The sequence below is a fragment of the Poecilia reticulata genome, linkage group LG6, assembly GCF_000633615.1.
Source record: "Poecilia reticulata strain Guanapo linkage group LG6, Guppy_female_1.0+MT, whole genome shotgun sequence".
Taxonomy (NCBI): Eukaryota; Metazoa; Chordata; class Actinopteri; order Cyprinodontiformes; family Poeciliidae; genus Poecilia; species Poecilia reticulata.
The window spans coordinates 6023479-6040769 of NC_024336.1; the positions used below are offsets into that span (position 1 = coordinate 6023479).

The 17291-nt window shown below is 39.3% G+C and overlaps 2 protein-coding genes and 1 long non-coding RNA gene across 3 annotated transcripts; 2 read left to right on the forward strand and 1 right to left on the reverse strand.

Annotated features, from left to right (window-relative positions):
- Window positions 1–313: 313 nt before the first annotated feature.
- asb13b (ankyrin repeat and SOCS box containing 13b) lies at window positions 314–3683 on the forward strand. Its single transcript, XM_008411044.1, has 6 exons — window positions 314–358; window positions 842–1171; window positions 1253–1403; window positions 1815–1949; window positions 2375–2566; window positions 2660–3683. Exons 1-6 carry the CDS (start codon window positions 314–316, stop codon window positions 2806–2808), a joined length of 1002 nt encoding a protein of 333 aa, XP_008409266.1. The 3' UTR covers window positions 2809–3683.
- Window positions 3684–7214: 3531 nt separating this feature from the next.
- LOC103465802 (neuroepithelial cell-transforming gene 1 protein-like) lies at window positions 7215–16726 on the reverse strand. The gene is made up of 12 exons (XM_008410971.2): window positions 15540–16726; window positions 13748–13814; window positions 13412–13471; window positions 12560–12667; window positions 12288–12455; window positions 12153–12215; window positions 11973–12069; window positions 11801–11877; window positions 11466–11723; window positions 10502–10672; window positions 10227–10413; window positions 7215–7994 (listed from the first exon to the last, which is right to left on the reverse strand). The coding sequence occupies exons 1-12, from the start codon at window positions 15686–15688 to the stop codon at window positions 7696–7698; spliced, it is 1704 nt and encodes a 567-aa protein (XP_008409193.1). The 5' UTR covers window positions 15689–16726; the 3' UTR covers window positions 7215–7695.
- Window positions 7978–12394, forward strand: LOC103465801 (uncharacterized). Its single transcript, XR_533850.1, has 4 exons — window positions 7978–8068; window positions 8230–8274; window positions 10118–10167; window positions 12311–12394. It is a non-coding gene; the product is annotated as an uncharacterized LOC103465801 (long non-coding RNA).
- Window positions 16727–17291: the final 565 nt, after the last annotated feature.

A 17291-nucleotide genomic window follows, 5' to 3' on the forward strand; every position in this document is an offset into this window, starting at 1 on the left:
CCATCCTGTATGAATAATCTCCGTCTCATATTAACATTTACAGTCATATTCGGTAAATTAGAATATGGGCTGCGACGAGGTTCGTTTGTCTCACATTTCTGCATTAAGAAAGTTTTCTTATTGGTCTGATGTAAAATATTCTAATCTTAAATGTCATGTTTTCATTAGCTGTAAGCAAGAAATCATCATTGTTAATAGAAAGAAAAACTTTAAAACATCCGTCTGAGTGGAATTAACCAATGTATTGTGTTCAACTTGTGAGCTGAGTTACTGAAATACAGGAACTTGTCACTAATATTCCAATATGTTCAATATGACTGTAGTTGACGAGGACTGCCGGAGTGATGCTCGCTCCTATGTAAGCTCTTCTTGTACACTTCTAGCTACATATTTTATTGATGGAGGGAAGACTAAAATGACAGAGGCGAAAATAAATAACATCTGAACAGGTGTTTTCCACAGCTGAGTCTGGAAAGATTGTTCCTTGTGCATTTCATGTTAAAATGTTCATTTGACAGAGGGATTCTTATTTTTTAAGCTGACTTTAATTTAGTTTGAATGAAATACAACGTGGTGGTTTTTTTTGAGTTAGAAAGTTTATTTCAAAGCTCGATGAGAATCGACAGGAGAATCAACAAGGAATCAAAACGATAAGTGATATCAATTCCCATCCCTGCTACTAAGCATAGTTGAGGATCTGTGACGCCGTGGGAACCTTGTGAGACTGGATGGAAATGTGGTAATTTAATTAAATAAAAATTCTGCAATACCTGTGCACTTCATAAAAAAGGTGAATTTATCTTAAATACTTTTGCACATTTGCGATAAGAGGAACAAATAGGCGCAGAGGAAAACATACGCTTGCAACTATCTGAAAGATCAAGCTAGACAGCTGAAGACTGATCACAGCCCCACGCCTCAGACACGAGCAGGAGTGCTCAGACTTGTTTTGCTTTTTTTTGTGTCTGCAGCTCATGGCCTTGGATTCTGGACGGACAGGTCAGCGGTGCACGAGGCCGCCGCGCAGGGCCGAGCCCTGCAGCTGCAGCAGCTAATTGAGGCGGGCGCTGCCGTGAACATCGTTGCAGTGGACTCCATCACCCCGCTGCACGAGGCCTGCATACAGGGTCAGACCCAGTGCGTCAGGCTGCTGCTGGCCGCCGGTGCACAGGTGAGGTGATCCAGATGTGGCTGTAGCCGTGAAAGTGGCTCTTCTAATGTGTTTGCATACGACTATGGGGCCATTCTGCAGGTGGACGCTCGGAACATCGATGGAAGCACCCCGCTGTGTGATGCCTGCGCAGCCGGGAGCTTGGATTGCGTCAAGCTGCTGTTGGAGTATGGAGCGACTGTCAATCCTCCACTCTTCACCTTCTCTCCTCTTCACGAGGCGTGCATGGGAGGTAACTGACTCACACAGATGGCATTGCAAGTCAGCAAGATAAACAATCTCGAGATAGGCTATCATGCCCATATTTCCTGGGGCTTCTTTTGAAAATCCTCTCAGAGCTTTCAAGGCGTTTAGTTGAGTCCGGATAATGTGTTTTTTTTTATTATTCATAGTGGATAGCTACAAGCCATCTTAAGCTTTTTTAAGGTGTTTTAATTTACACAGATGTGTTGTCGAAAAGTTGAAAAGTTCTTAGCTAATTCTTTCCTCTTTTAGGTTTTGTTAAAAAAAAAGAAATCATCGTTGTATTCTCTGTTTTAGATATTTCTCATGTGCAACTGATATATATATATATATATATATATATACACACACACACACACACCTTGTATCTCTAATAAAGTCACCTTGTCTTTCATATCAGGTAACTCAGACTGCGTTCAGCTGATGATCGATCGAGGCGCCTTCATGGAGGCTCACGACTGTCACTATGGAACGCCGCTTCACGTAGCGTGTGCCAGGCAACACTTCGACTGCGCCAAAGTCCTGCTCATTGCAGGTAACTGAGCCGACCCCTCCAAACGGGCTGGTTACCATTTTGCTTCATTGCAATCACAATGTGTAAACTATTGGAATATTACGAGATCCAACCGATAAAAAGTAGCACCTCCACCGCCTCTGACGATATGTGCGGAGTTGGTGTCTAGCTAAAAGGGGGACCTGACCTTTTTGCAGCTTCTAACTGCGAATACAAACACAAATGTATGTCACACCTTGCACAATTTTATCAGTAAAACATTTGGAAATAATCCGTTCTACAGTCTTGTGCTGCTTTGTGTTGGTGCGTCACACAAAATCCCAGCAAAATGCATCAAATTACTAGAAAGTGTGGAAAAGTTAAGCTGGTCCGACCACTTCTGCTAAGCTCTGTACGACCAGCACAGGAACATCCAGGAACAATGTGATTTATTTGATTTCTCCCAGGAGCAAACGTGAACGCTTCCAAGCTCCACGAGACGGCCCTCCACCACGCCGCTAAAACCAACAACACCGATCTGATAGAGCTGCTTGTGGAGTTCGGTGGGAGCGTTTTCGCTCGAGACAACCTGAACAAGAAGCCAATCCACTACACCAGCGTGGGCTCTCCCTCCTACCTCTGCCTGGAGTTCTACGAAAGTACGTGTTCCCACTTGAACTGCCCGTTCCTTTCACACGGCGAGAGCTTCGGCAAATATCAAACATCTGGTGTTTGCTTTTTCCCCTCCCCAGATACTCCCCTGAGCCTGCAGCAGCTCAGCAGAGTGGCTTTGAGGAGGACTCTCGGCGCAAGAGCGCGCAAAGTCATTTCGGAGCTGCTCTTGCCCAAGAGCATCAGAAGTTTCCTCTCGCACATGAAGCCTCTTGTCGTTGAAATATGACCACATTTGACAGACTCAAGCATAAATCTGCGGCGTTTCGTGAGCTTCTGATGGGGTTTTCTCAGAATGCAATGTGGCAGGCTGTTGAGGGTGCAAAAAAAAAATAAAATCTGGACTGTGAAACTAGCCAGATGTTTTAAAAACAGGCAGGCTGGTTGAATCTAGAGGCTAAACACTCAATTACCTTGTCTAATAAACAAGTACATCTCCTTATTAAAGCAGTATGAAACAAAGGTTTCCATTGTGTTGGCCAGTTCAGCTCTTTTCTTCAGAAATATGTATGAAATTACAGAAGTTCGTTCGCTTGTTACTACAGGCCACCGTCCTTCCAGTGTTAGCGCTGTTGCCGTCACCTGGAATCTGGTTTTTCATGTTTCTTGGAACTGCTTTCCGCCGAAACGATTAGTTTGAATCACAGCGGCATGGACTTTGGAGCACCGCTACTCATTTAGGTGGGGTGAAATCTGTCTGCTTCTCTGGTAAATCAGAAATATATTATCTTGGGGATCGTAGCGCACTGTGCTGACTTCTAAGAAACTCTATAGAGTCTTATGTAGAGGCAAACATTGTTTGTATTCCACTTTGTTTAACATATATTCCAGTCCCCAAACAACAAAAAGACGACAATACAGTGGAATACATATGTAGCTTTTTTTTTTTTTAAATTTATTTATTTCTGGAAATTTTATTAAAGTCTTTAATGATAAACTGACTCTAAACAAATGTATTGTTCCGTTATTAGCACTGTACAATTGTGTGCACTTGTATATATTCTGTAACTATATTTATTTTTGATGTAAATATGTAAATATTACAGATGGTTATACCTCTATGAAGTTCATGGAAATAAAAAGAAAACAAAATCGGTATATTAAGAATTGCTTCACATCTTTTGTTCGCTACACAAGTGTGTAAACACAAAACATTTATAAACTTTTTACTTAAATATTATCTTGCCAGAGGAATATCATTTTGAAGCAGCGCCTCTCTGAAAGTACGTTTGATTCTCGTTCAGTCAGTCTCAGGAGGCTCGGCTTTGATTTACATTCAAGCTATCTTTAAACTGAAAGGGACGATATATTTTAGTTGGAGAAAATGTAAAATATCTTGAAAATATGAATTCTATACAAAACCTAATCAGTCTTTAATTTTTCTTTAAATATGTTGCGTCAAGGCAGAAAGGGGAGGGAATGTTGCTACAAATTCAAATACAATAGTGTGGGAATTTTTTTAAAAAAAACGTTAACGCCAGCTAGAAACACTGAAATATAAATACTGTGTACATTCTATAAAAAAAAATTAATAAAATAAACTACATTAGAATGCAACATCCATCATCATCATCATTAATCCAATTATCTCATTATCTCAGGGAAAATAACTATCAACTATGTACTTTAAAAGGAAAATTAATTGGTGTTCAACTCCACCTCTCACTAATTAATATAAAGTGAAAAGTAAATTTATTCAGTAACTTATTTCACTATGTTAAACTCAAAGTTTGAAAGCCATCCATCCATTTTCCTGCACCCTTGTCCCTCAGTGGGGTTGGGAGGGTTGCTGGTGCCCATCTCCAGCTGCCATGCCAGGTGAGAGGCAGGGTACACCCTGGACAGGTCGCCAGTCTGTCGCAGGGCAACACAGAGACACACAGGACACACAACCATGCACACACACACTCACACCAAGGGGCAATTTGGAAAGGCCAATTAACCTAACAGTCATGTTTTTGGACTGTGGGAGGAAACCGGAGTACCCGGAGAAAACCGGGTACGCATGCACAGGGAGAACATGCAAACTCCATGCAGAAAGACCGGGGCCGGGAATCGAACCCACAACCTTCTTGCTGCAAGGCAACAGCTCTACCAACTGCGCCACTGTGCAGCCCTAAGTTTGAAAGCCTTTAATTTTTATTAAATATGATCATTTTCCACTTAAACCTGAAGAAAACATGAAATTTCAGATTAGAATTACATCAGATCAATAAAAAAAATCACAAAGAAACGTTAATACCAGCTTAAATGTTATTTTCAGCTTACTATTTTACTCACTAAGTAAATCTGTAATGGAAGATATTGTTGGTAGAAAAACAATAATAAACCATGCTGCTCTTTTCGAAAAGCATGAATAGGTCCAGGTTGTTAGAAGTAAAAAAAAAAAAGCTCACGATTAGATAAAAGCAACTGCAGTCAGGCAGAAATGAACTTCAGACCCCACAAAACGTGCCCACGGTGCACTCCCATAATTTATGCATTCATTCTGTCTGAGCCGCCCTACAGCACGACTGAACATGAAAAACAATTACTGAGCTCAGACTGTAGCAAACATTTAAATGGTTGTCTTGATTGTGAATGAAATAGCCAGAGAACTCACACCCTTAACCCAGCCTGAACACATATTTTATTCATAGGATTTGACCGGAAGAATCTCAACAGGATTCATTACGGAAGTGTTACCTGACAGGTTACCTGACTGTGTTACCTGACTGTCAGGTAACACAGTCAGGAAGTGTTACCTGACTGTGGGGCTGCACGTAGATTAGGAACGAGGAGAGTCATTGTTTGGGTAAAAATAACAGGAGAAGCTAATCGCACCCTAACAGACTCTGCTTTGAAAATATAAATCATTAACCACAGTCCTGAACTGGTCAATTAATGTCCCACATTCCCCAGAAAAAAGCTGTTGAGGTGTTATGCAATGAATTCAACAGGGTTCCTGTTTTATATCAAAATTTCACACTTTTCCAAGATCAAATTTCCAACGCTCTCAAGCCGACATTTATACTGTGGTCAACGCTTTACGGGTACGGAACTACATAGATGGAAAAAATCTGATTGATACATTTATGATAGAAAAAATAGACAAACTAAACAGGTTGACAAATGGATGGGTAAATAGAAAAATGATTAAGGAATGGACAGATAGGATGGATGATCAATAAACTGATTAGAGAACAAATGGATGGACGAATCAGTAGATGCATACATGTAGAGGGTGGGATAACAGAAAGTGTGTAAATTCAAAAATGCTCTTATCCAGATTACAGCTAAATTCCAAACTTTTCCAAACTGCAAAAAAAGAGAAAAAAAACCCCATCCTGAATTTAGATGAAGAAATCTCAGAGAAAGAACCAAACTAGGAGAAATATCACAATGTGGGAATACTTTTAAAGAGCTACACCCAGTTTTCAATGATCCATTATCTACGTACGATTAGAAAAAGAAAAAAATCAATGACACCAATTTATAATCAAGGGCATTTCAACTGACTGTAAAATGATTCAGAAAGTCAAGCTATTCAGAAGTCTGACTTCACTTCCTGAAGTCTCAGTCGGTCATTTGATGCTACTTTAAACCCAAGTTTCATGACATGGGGGGATGGTGAAGGGTCAGGTGCTCTTAACTGCAGAGAGGAACAGGCTGACAGAAAACCAAGAGCAAACCACCTCCTCTGTTGATCCAAACACACTGAGCAGACCGTCACCTGCAAGCAGCACATCCATTTACGGCCAAATGAGTTTTGAGAAAGAGGGTTTTTAGTCAGACTGCTATTGATCATTTATAGCTGAAGCCACCATCTGCATGTTGAGCAGTTTGTCACTTAGTGAAGGTCTTATCAATGTTCGGAAGGAAATGGGATTATTGAGAAAGTTAAAAAAATAAATAGGCAGCACATGTAGGACTTCAAGGTTTCTGAAGGTTCTGAATGTTACTGAAGACGTTTGTTGAAGTTTAGAGATATTATCTGGTCACAGTGATGAAGTAATCCATCTGTATAAATAATCTCATTTCCTCTTAGGTGAAGGGGAGCAAAGGGGGAAGTCGACTTTCTGTCCGTTTCTCATTTAGGCAGTCGACTGCTTTCCTTTCATGTTGGCTATATTTGCCAGTGGTCAGAAGCGGTTATCTTATTGTTTTAATGCAAATAATAAGGTTGAGTATAACATCATTTTCAAAAACTGATCACTGCCAAGTTAATGACTGATCAATTTGGCTACTATTTACGTATAGGAAAATGTTTTTTTTTTTTGTGTGTGTCAGGTTGACGTTATCCTTGCAAATCCTGATTTCTTCTTTCAAGCAAAAAAACTCCTGACTCCATTTAATTGCCAACAAGCTGTCAGCCATTGCAGAAGCATAGAAAAAGGAACTAAACCTGCATCAGACTTTTTTCTTTTTAGCCAGTCGACCACACAAAACAGAAAAAAAAAGCCCAAATTTCAGTTCAGGAGCCCCTAAATTGTAAAAATGTTTCTTTTTATAAAAGAAAATCTTTTAGAGAAATGCAGTGACATTGTGTTTTAGAAAACCCATCAGTAGCAGGAAGTGGCTAAAAGGGGTCAAAGTGTAACTGAAAAGCGAATGCGGTGAAAACACCTCCCAGCCAATAAAACGCAGTACAAAGAGTAACAAGCAAACACGTTTTACTTATTTTTGCCATCTAGCTCACAGGTTTTCACAGATTACATTTATATACATCTTTTTCAGTTTTTACTGAACATAGCAATATCTCCCTTGCTATCTCGCAGCAAACACTTTCAGACCTGTGTGAAGTTCAGATGTCACCTTGGCTTCTTCATCACTTTATCTCGGACCAGATAACTCAACGTTAAACACATCGACCACAGGATGAAACCGGAGAGCAACTAGTGGTGTAAAACTTTTAACTCAGTCAAGTGAAATGGATCGTCTTTTCCTTTTTTTTTTTCTTGTAAACTAAATACATGTTTTAAAAAACACAAAAACACATTTTGGATGGGGGGGAGAGGAAAGGGAGTTTCAGTGCAGCTAAAAAGACAAGCATGATAAAAGCAATGAGACAAACTTGACCGACAGGACACATGCTGAGCAAGCGTCTGTTCGAGAGAGACGCCCTGATTGGATCTGTCTACACTCCGGTTTCCTTCCTCCTTTGTGATCCCTGTAACTTCTGCTCCAGCCTGTTTCTGGACAGCGTCTGACGCCGGAGCTTCGGGCCGGGAGGAGGCGGGCAGTTCTCGTCTGTCTCTTCGTCGCAGGCGGGAGAGGGGAGGACGGGCTGGACTCTGGCTGGAGCCCCCTGCTGTTGGGTGATTGCGGTGCGCAGACAGTTGAGCCACTGCTGTTTGTGGTAAACGTCGCTGACGTGCAGCGTGTGCGACTGGCCGTGGGACGGGTCGGTGGAGCTCACTCGGAAAACGTTCTTAGCTGCAGAGGAAGCAAAGAGAGGGAAAAAGTCAGAAAAACAAAACAAAAACACACACACCATTCCTTGGCCAGAGGTAAAAGAATCAGTTTACGTAGCTTCATGTTATTTTAGATTATTTTCATAATTTTTTTTGTTGCTTATTTTCATTATTTCCAAATGTAAAAATAAATATTTACATACTCTATATAAAAACATATACTTCTTGAGCATCAATAACTTCAGTGTTGTCTGCAGGATCGTCTTTTTGGAACTGGCATCTGCATGAACCCTGAGGTGAAGGTGAGTTTTAGCAACATTTTTACAATTTTTTCTGCTTTTGTTCGAGAATAATATCAAGACCAGACTGAATCGTACTGGAAGTTCAAGAGTGGGCACCAGACGCTGGTGTAAAAGTGATTTTGTCTCATGAATCATTTTTTCGATATCCTCTGTGCAGAGAAGAAAAGCTGTGAGCTACAATGAGTTCAGTCTCATGCCCAAACCGAAGCAACCCTGATACAGCCCATTAAAGTGCAATATAATATTACACATTTTTCACAAATCATAACCCAACTGAGTACCTGCTGTGAGTTTTCAAATAGAGACTGGATGAGCAAAAATGAACAAATTGAAATCAAATCCAAAACAATCAATTAGGATTTGGGTAAGATTTTAATATGTACAGTATATCAAAATGCAGCTGTCACTACAATGTCAGTGTGTTCGGTATTGCAATTACAAAGAACTGCATGGATGTATTGCTTGATAGATTATTATATATTATCATTGTGCAATTCACACTCTGCGTATTGATGATACATTTCCCCAGCTGGATGACCTTTAGTCTGTCTGATGTGATTTTAGTAAATTTCCAGTGTGTAATGGTAAAGATGAAAAGAGTCAGGAAAACCTGGCTTAATCATAATCAATACCATTACAGTTTTCATCAGAAATATATTTTCATGATATTGTGCAATCCAAATAGTACTGTTAACCAGGTCATGGCAGTGTGGGTGCTATCCTGAAATGTGTTTAAAAACCATAAGGTACATCATTATTTTAGAGATTCAAAGCAACCAGAGAGACACAATAAAAGGAATAAATCCAAGGATTATTACTGACAATGTAAACTGAACCAAAATTTACTTTTGAAGGCCAGACTCTTAATCTCTCCTCCCACTCACAGCTTAGATGTGTTCAGACAGTTTCAAGGAGGCCAAACTGGTTTGTGAAATTGTGCAATTACTTGTTTAAAAAAAAAAAAAGGTTTATTTTTGATTATATTCTTAAATTATGACAAATTTCCCCAATTAACCCGACATCTCAGGTCAATTGGGCGGAAAAAGAAATTCAACTTCCAATGGGCCAAAAATAAATGTTCAATCTTATTTATCTAGAAAGTGTTATTTAATTAGCTTTCAATGCAAGTTAAACCTCTACTAGATGGCTCATGTTAAACTGCTGACATGACACTTGAACGGATGTGAACACAAGAACCAGGCCTGCAACTAACGATTATTTTAGTTATTGATTAATCTGTCGATAATTCTGATGATTAATCGGATAAAATAATTGGCCTATTCTGCAAATTTTTCATTTAAACTATTTCATGCAATATTAGAAATATATTAAAAGATGCAAATAAACAAATAATGTAATCTCTTCTATAGTAAGGAAAACATTTTATTGTCTAAAATTCAATAACAATACATTCCTTTAGTGAACGCTTGGTTATTAGTAGCAAAGGATTCAGCGGCTAAAAGATACTTCTAACATCAACATGTGAGAAGAAGCTCAGTTTACTGCTTTATCAAGACGGTGTAGGGCTGATCTGCTGATTATTTCTGGATTAACTGATTAACAGCTGGATATCAACAGGTGTTTAATAGGAGTTTTTTTTTCTTCCAGAATTTGAATTGGGTGAAGCTAAAACGATGAGGAGATTTGCATAGAACGTATTTGTTGACAAATAAGTTTTTTTTTCATATCTTAACTGCAAAATGTACATATTTTTGGTAAAGTTTTATCTTAGTTACTGCTCTGAGTATGTTGTTCTATTTCGAGTAATTAATGATAAATCGATTACTAAATTAGTTGATTATTTCAATAATCGATTAATCACGATTAATCGTTTCACCCCTAGCGGAAACCGTCATGTACAAAGTGGGACGAATGAACAGCAGACCTGAAGGAGTAAGTTGGAAAGCAGCATAACCCCCTGCAGAGTCACTGCGGAGCACGGCTCTACTTACCTTTCTCTCCATTTGTGAACGCCCCCCTGAACGACCCGCCTAAGCGGACCTCTCCGTCCTGGAGGTCCTCCAGAACCAGGTCTCTCACTGGGATGGGCTGCCGGTACACCTGGAAGCAGCTCCTGTCGTTACGCGTCACCGGTCGGGTCAGAACCAGCAGCTCGGAGAACAGGAACACGTGTAGCCTCTGGAACACCGTTACAATGGAGAAATAAGATTACATCGTCCAGATTACAGTTTCAGAGAGAGGTGAGGTGACGTGGCGCCGTTCTCACCGAACCGCTCTTGGTCCGAAGCTCGCCGTGACACAGCAGGGTCTTACAATCGTGGATGAGAGGGTCCCACTGCTTTTCATCCAGGAACTCCAGTTTGTCTATGTAATACTGGCACTCCGACTCCCCTTTTGTCACGTTGATGTCAGACAAAATGTCCTGAATTATTGTGATCTGGATCACAAATGGAAGAACGATTTGGAACAGCGGAAACGAGTAAAATACAGTTCCAGTCAAATTTTTACATACACGAATGTTTCAGTCATTTGGAGCTTTTAGTGAGTTATTTGAAGGATTGTCTTTGGTGTGTAGAGTAATAATACAACTCTAATGAGCTCTAAAAAGAGGAACTGGGTGAACATAATTCTCACAATGTCAAAAACAGATATAAAGGCTCAGATATTTACATGCATCCAATAATTGAAGAAATGTCTTTCAAGACCTTGCATAAAAGCTACACGTTATATGTAGTCAACATCAAGCTTCTGGCATAATTTTAACAACTCTTATAGCTTTTTTTAATGAACTCTTGCTACACTGCTGCACTTGGGTTACATAATTACTTCACAATGCACACAATCATAAAAATGTGCTTTTTATTAAATATATCTGTAGGTATGTGTGAATTTTATGAGTTATATTGTCTGAGCTACCACTTTTGAGTCTATTTGTCTCTCATGTGATTTGAGTTGAGTTGAATTGAACCAAATTGAATTAAGCACAGTCCCAGGGTTTCTGCAGGTGTCACCAACTCAAATTTAACATGATGTGCTCCATCTTCAGCGTACTGGATCAGCTGCAGCTGGATGATTGATATTTGATTGAAGACACTGTTACAGTAATCCATGCGGCTAGACATAAATGCATGGATGACTTGCTCTAGATCTTGCAGGAACATTAGTCCTTTAATCCTGAAAACGTTCTTCAGACAATAGAAGATTAACTTTGTAACTGTCTTTGAACCTACCGCCCTCTCCAGACTGGTTACATCGGGGTGGTCAGGAGGGGTGTGTCTGAGGATCTCCTTCAGCAGCAGAGGGTACTTCACCAGACGTGAGCGCGGGATGTCCAGGAAGCTCCACAGATCCAACTTCCTGCTGAAAGGCGACTCCAGGCAGCGCTGCAGGAAGTCCTGCACACGCTTGTCCTGTTTCTTCTGGTCCAGCAGCGCCTTGGCTGCAAGCTGGTTGCTACAGTAGTTTTTGTAAGCGTTCAGGCCAGGCAGCTAAAAGGACGTTTTACTGTTTAGTGCACTGAAATAATGTAATGTGTCACATTATGTCTTCCTGCTTGCATGCTTACCCAATCTATCACTATCTGGCCGATCTGATCTACTGTTCCATCAGGGCCCGTTCCCTCTGTGAGCTTCACCGTTAAGTCTGCAGGAAAAAAACAAAGCAAAGATCACCCAGTCAGGAGCATAGACTAGGAACTAATGGGGCTTTAAGGGACAGGCTGGTCAGCAGCAGCTCACACTCATGGAGGGGGATGTATGCGTCCAGGTCACCAAAAATGTGAGCTAGTTCCTCCTGGGTCATGATGGAGAGCTTGAGCATGGGGTCGTGGTAGGCCTGAATGTGGGAAGTGCCACAAGGGGATTGTGAAAACATTTAATACGAGATGTTTAATTTAATTTTCAGGAAGTTTTCCCAACCTTTCGTGCCAGTTGCAGATCCTCAATGAGGTCCTGCTCGCCCCTGAAAAGCTCATAAATGGCCTGCAGGATAAATACGATCTATTAACCTTCCTGTTTCCTTGTGTCGTCTAAAAAAATGTTGACTCGCACTACCTCTTGTCTTTTGATTTCCTTAGCAGAGAAGGCGCTCTTCTGATGGACGTCCAGCGTCTCTGACCACAGAGTGCTGTTCCTGCGTTTGGTGGGAGTCGGAGCCGGGGTCTTGCTGGCAGCTTTGAGAGTCRTTCCCGGTGACTTCCCATCGTTACGCAACGACATGGACTGGGGAGAAAATGGGGTAAAAAATAAATTTACACATTTGTAGGAAAGACAATTACATCTTACTTATTTCTTGGCAATAAACGTGTGACCGGGTCGACGCTTACCTGAATGGACTGGCCGAAGCGCCGCACTGCTCCGTTTTTCGACGGAGATATCAGGTTGACGAGAGATGAAACTTTAGCCAGAGATCGCACTCGCTTATTACTGGGCTCCTGGAAAATGTCATCTCACATTAGCTCCACTGAATGAATATATAAAATCAGTCAGAATTATAGAATTATTTCAGTCACTCATTTCACCTTTAGGTTTTATTCCACATCATTAAATTAAGGTGATATTTGAAATTTTTGAGAACGAGTGAGCGCGGAAATGCCTATTGCCCATAATGTAAGGAAAAGATTCAACTTAACAGTTGAATCTACATGTTTAGTTATTATGTGTGATATATATAATTTTATGTAAAATTCTGGGTCAGGATTTTGAAAGACTTGGTGCTTGTAATAAGATTCGTTTATGTGGTTTTAGACCATTTGCAGCTCAAAGAAAACAAAATGCAGGTCAGGACAAGTCTAGCAGTTCCTGCAGCCCCACAAAACAGGAAAGAGACTCGATAGTGCTTTCCTGTTAGAACAATACTCATCATGTCATACAGACTCTTCAAAAGTTTAACCACTCATTTAGACGCGTCCATCTATGAATGTCTTTTGTGGTGTAGACTAAATAACTGTATGGATTGCAGCGATATCGGAGCAGAACAGCCCTTAGAGACCGACTAGGAATGGCATGTTTAAGGTTTTCTCTTTAGATTTTCCTTAGAGTGGTTTTCATGTACAGTTTTAGCAGGTTAAGTCTGAGCTCATTGTATGCGAGATCTGAGTCACGCAGATTGATTATAATGTGATATATGGATTCTTTCAGTAGAAGATCTGCATCAATTACAGAGGACGATCGCTCACTTTGAGGTCAAAGCTGGAGAGACTGACGGTGTCATCCTCCTTTTCTTTGCGTTTTCTTTTCTATAGGAGCAAAACAAAAKGTTACCGTTTATTTTCAGACACCCGATTAAAGATAAACAGAACAAATTTAATGTAAAACTTTGGCGTCTTGCAAAAGTATATATCCATCATCTCTAAATAGAAAGAGTTGGTGTAAACAGTTCAACTAAATAACTTCTGGGTTAAAAGGATACAAAAAAAAGATGTAATAGATAGATAACTATTTACATTTATCTGGTAATCTCATCATATAAGGCATTAGTAAATAAAAGCAGCAGAACTGTCACATGAACTCACTAGACTGAAGTCCCAAGGTGTCCCTGGAGTGAGGAAGGTGAACGAGCTGCCTCTCTGCAGTGACGGTCTGCAGGACAAGACACAAATGTTCTGCAAACATTTCACAGTGGAAACAAGTGAACACCATCCGCAGCCGATTGTGAAGCTTGTAAACCGTCTTATAAATTTGGCAAGTCAAATTTATCTCAAAAACACAGAGGGACACACCCTATTTTCGAACTCTCCTGGGCTTTACTGCAGCTACAGTAGAGAGGATCTCACTTTCAGGACATTTTGCATTGAGATTTGTCAAGTTTGGCCTGAAATGTGACAGATGCTGTCAGGTGACTGACTGGTGTTAATATTTAAAGCCTTACAAGGAGTCGTTCAGCTCCGTCTCTCTCTCTAAAAAAAACAAACAAAAAAAAACAAAAAACGGTCCGTTATATTGACCAAACAGTGAAGCTACAAAGTGTCATGACTCTCAGAGGGAGTCATCAAAAGCCAGCTGTACAAACTGACCCAGTCTTATGCTTGTGCTCATCGCATGACCACATTTTATAAAGATATTCTCTAGTTCAGCCTACTATGTTTGCTTTTATTGTGCAACTTTTAAGTTCGTATCTTATTATATATATATATATATATATATATATATATATGTGTGTGTGTGTGTGTGTGTGTGTGTTTTAGATAGTTATTTATTCCCCCCACCCCCAACTATTTTATTGTTGTTCATATTTTGAAATTAGTTCATACTTTGTGAAACACTTTTTGATGACTTGACATAATATTTGGCACATTGCTGAACATTTGTAGTTGCTACATGTTGGAATGCAGTAATCCAGCTGAAGACAACTCCTTATCTAACTCCTTATACTATTTGCATTTATTAAAGTTGGCAATACAAAGACAATTTGACATAGTTTATCACTTACTACAGTGTAATAGTTCAGCTGCAGAAATTATCAAACTGTTGATCAGAGTTAAAAAAATATATCCAATGTACTCTGTTATTTGAAGGCACACTAACAAGGCTGATATTTATTACATTTTTCTTTGACCTGTTTGTTTTCACTGATTCAAACTGTTTTTATTTCCTACCGACTATAAGATATAAAACCCAGGTAAACATTTTATATTCAACAAGAAATTGATTAATCACCAAATTATTTCTACTTATGCATCAAAGCATGTTCCATACCTTTATCTGATTTCATTCATCTCAAATAAGTGCATCAAAAAATATTTATGACATAGGTTTTAGTTTTGATGCAGATAATAAATGAGATTTTTTTTATTTTATTTTCCCTGTCAATTACCAGGAGAATCTTCAATAATCACAGATTTGATATATTTTACAATTTGATAGTCAGTTGGGTTGAATAATATTAGTAAATTCTATTGCTCAAAATAAAATAAGCAATTTTGTAATATTTTCTGACCAAAACAACTTCTTGTAACTAAACCCCATAATTAAGAATTTATAAGATGACTTAATAAACAATCATTCGAGAATTAAATTGATTCTACGTTTATTATTTAAGTTGTAACGAGGAATTATCATTTTTAAGGCTTTATTATTCAATAGTATTTTCTACAAACACTTATTGTTATTAAGTGGCACATCAGAGGAATCTACGAGGCGCACCTGAAGGCATCATTTGCCAGTTAATGCCAGCCCTGCCCGTCTCCGTCGACGAAGTGGGGCTGTTATCTCGGAATAAACCTATTTTTACCTACGCATTTTACAACTTAGTGCTATCAAATGATGAGCTGTTTATTTATTTGTTTTGTTTTTGCAGCTACGTACTTCTTCGAGTTGTTTCTCCGCAGTCTTTGCGGGGGCGACGGCTCTGCAGCGCTGATGACACTCGTAGTAGACGTCCTCGACGAAATCTTCCGTAGTTTCTGCTTCTGGTTTCCCACCGTCCTTCCGTGAACTTCCTCGTTTTCTTCCATTTTGCGAGTCAATTAGTTGTAGAATATCCTATACCAATGTGTCTTAATGAGTAGATAATAAAAAACTAAGTCCGAGTGTATAGAAAGTTGCTTTATCTATACAAAGAAAACAGGGAATCAATGACAACACACACACTGGACGGCGGAAGTTTGAATATGGCGGATTATTGGAAATGGACCAATCAGGAGAAAGCTCAGAGTTTTGCTCCTCCCATCTTCCACTGAGGGGGTGGAGCCAATATTGAACGTTGCGAGATGATATTGAATCAGTCAGATACGACTAGAATGAATAAAAACCGATAAGAAATGTCTGAAACTGTCTGTCCTACATAACACGAAATTATTTCTGATATGTGTCAATTAAATGGAGTGGATGTTTTGAGGTATTTTTCTAGTTATCATTATTACATTGTCCTAACAAAAATTGGTCATTTACTAATTTATTTTCGCTTTTATGGGGCAAACCTTGCTGCTTGTAATCTTTTAAAGTAGTTCTAATAAATATTATATTTCTTGAAGGTCCCACAATTATTTTGGGTGCTTTTCCTTACCGATTGTTGAACCATTAGACTCTTAAGCTCAAGCTCAAGGGGTCTATATTATACATTTCTTTATTTATTTTCTGCACAAATAAGGTGATTTTTCAGAGTTGAAAACTTGGCATATAGTAGTTGAAAAGAAAAATGAAAAAAAAAAACACTCAAAAGGCAAGTATTAACAACATGGAAATGTTCATCAACTAAATCAAAACCAGTTTTAATCTATATAGATAGAACCAAATTACAGAAATGTGAGATGTTAAATATTTTAAATATTAAATATTTTAAGAAGTACTAATTGAATGCACCTGCAGCTATTTAATAATAGTTTGTAAAAATCAATACATTCTTCCACAACTAGTCATTTGAGTACATACGATCTTGATATGAAACTGACTGACGTATAGTGACGTACAACATGCTGGCAGTCCACCTCCCAGAACACTGATTTCATGTGGTGCTAGAAACTGGATACAAACATCTATGCTCCCAAATGAAATCAGCTCCTGAGAGCAGATTGTTGGACGAAAAGATTTAAATCTTTAGCTTCATACAAAATTATACAGAAAGAAGGAAATTCTTGACACTGTAGGAGTCGATCCAGATGCGCAGCAAAGCTGAAAGGCTCTTGTTCTTTCTGCGAGTGGCTCATTCTGCGGATGGACACCAGGGGGAGTGCTAAATTAACAAGCAATCAAACCGGAGCCAATCGTCAGTGTCTGAAGACTATTAGAAGTTGGACTGTTGGCCTCAGCAGAGCTTGGGTGGAAGTCCGAAGTGTGTCCTGATGTTCCACTTCCCTGGATCAACCCGTGTCTGCAAAAACACAAAATGAACAAAAAAAAAATTATGTCTCAAGCAGCATCATGTTTGCAGTCATATCTAGAATCGTTAATGTGTTCTCATTTTAGATCAAGACGGTAATGTCTTGTTACTGAAAGTATTTAAAATAATTACACCTAAAAAAGAGCATATCACTCATTTTACTTTTAAAATTTTTAAATCTTGCTTTGATTACCATCAGTGGGACTTCTTAGCTTATGCAGCTTTTTGGATATGCCCAC

Excerpts from the sequence above, each read along its gene's own strand:
- asb13b (XM_008411044.1), top strand. The coding sequence starts at position 314 with ATGACTGTAGTTGACGAGGACTGCCGGAGTGATGCTCGCTCCTAT. Across the intron at positions 1,404-1,814 it reads TCACGAGGCGTGCATGGGAG|GTAACTCAGACTGCGTTCAG; the intron begins GTAACTGACTCA and ends CTTTCATATCAG. Across the intron at positions 2,567-2,659 it reads CTGCCTGGAGTTCTACGAAA|ATACTCCCCTGAGCCTGCAG; the intron begins GTACGTGTTCCC and ends TCCCCTCCCCAG.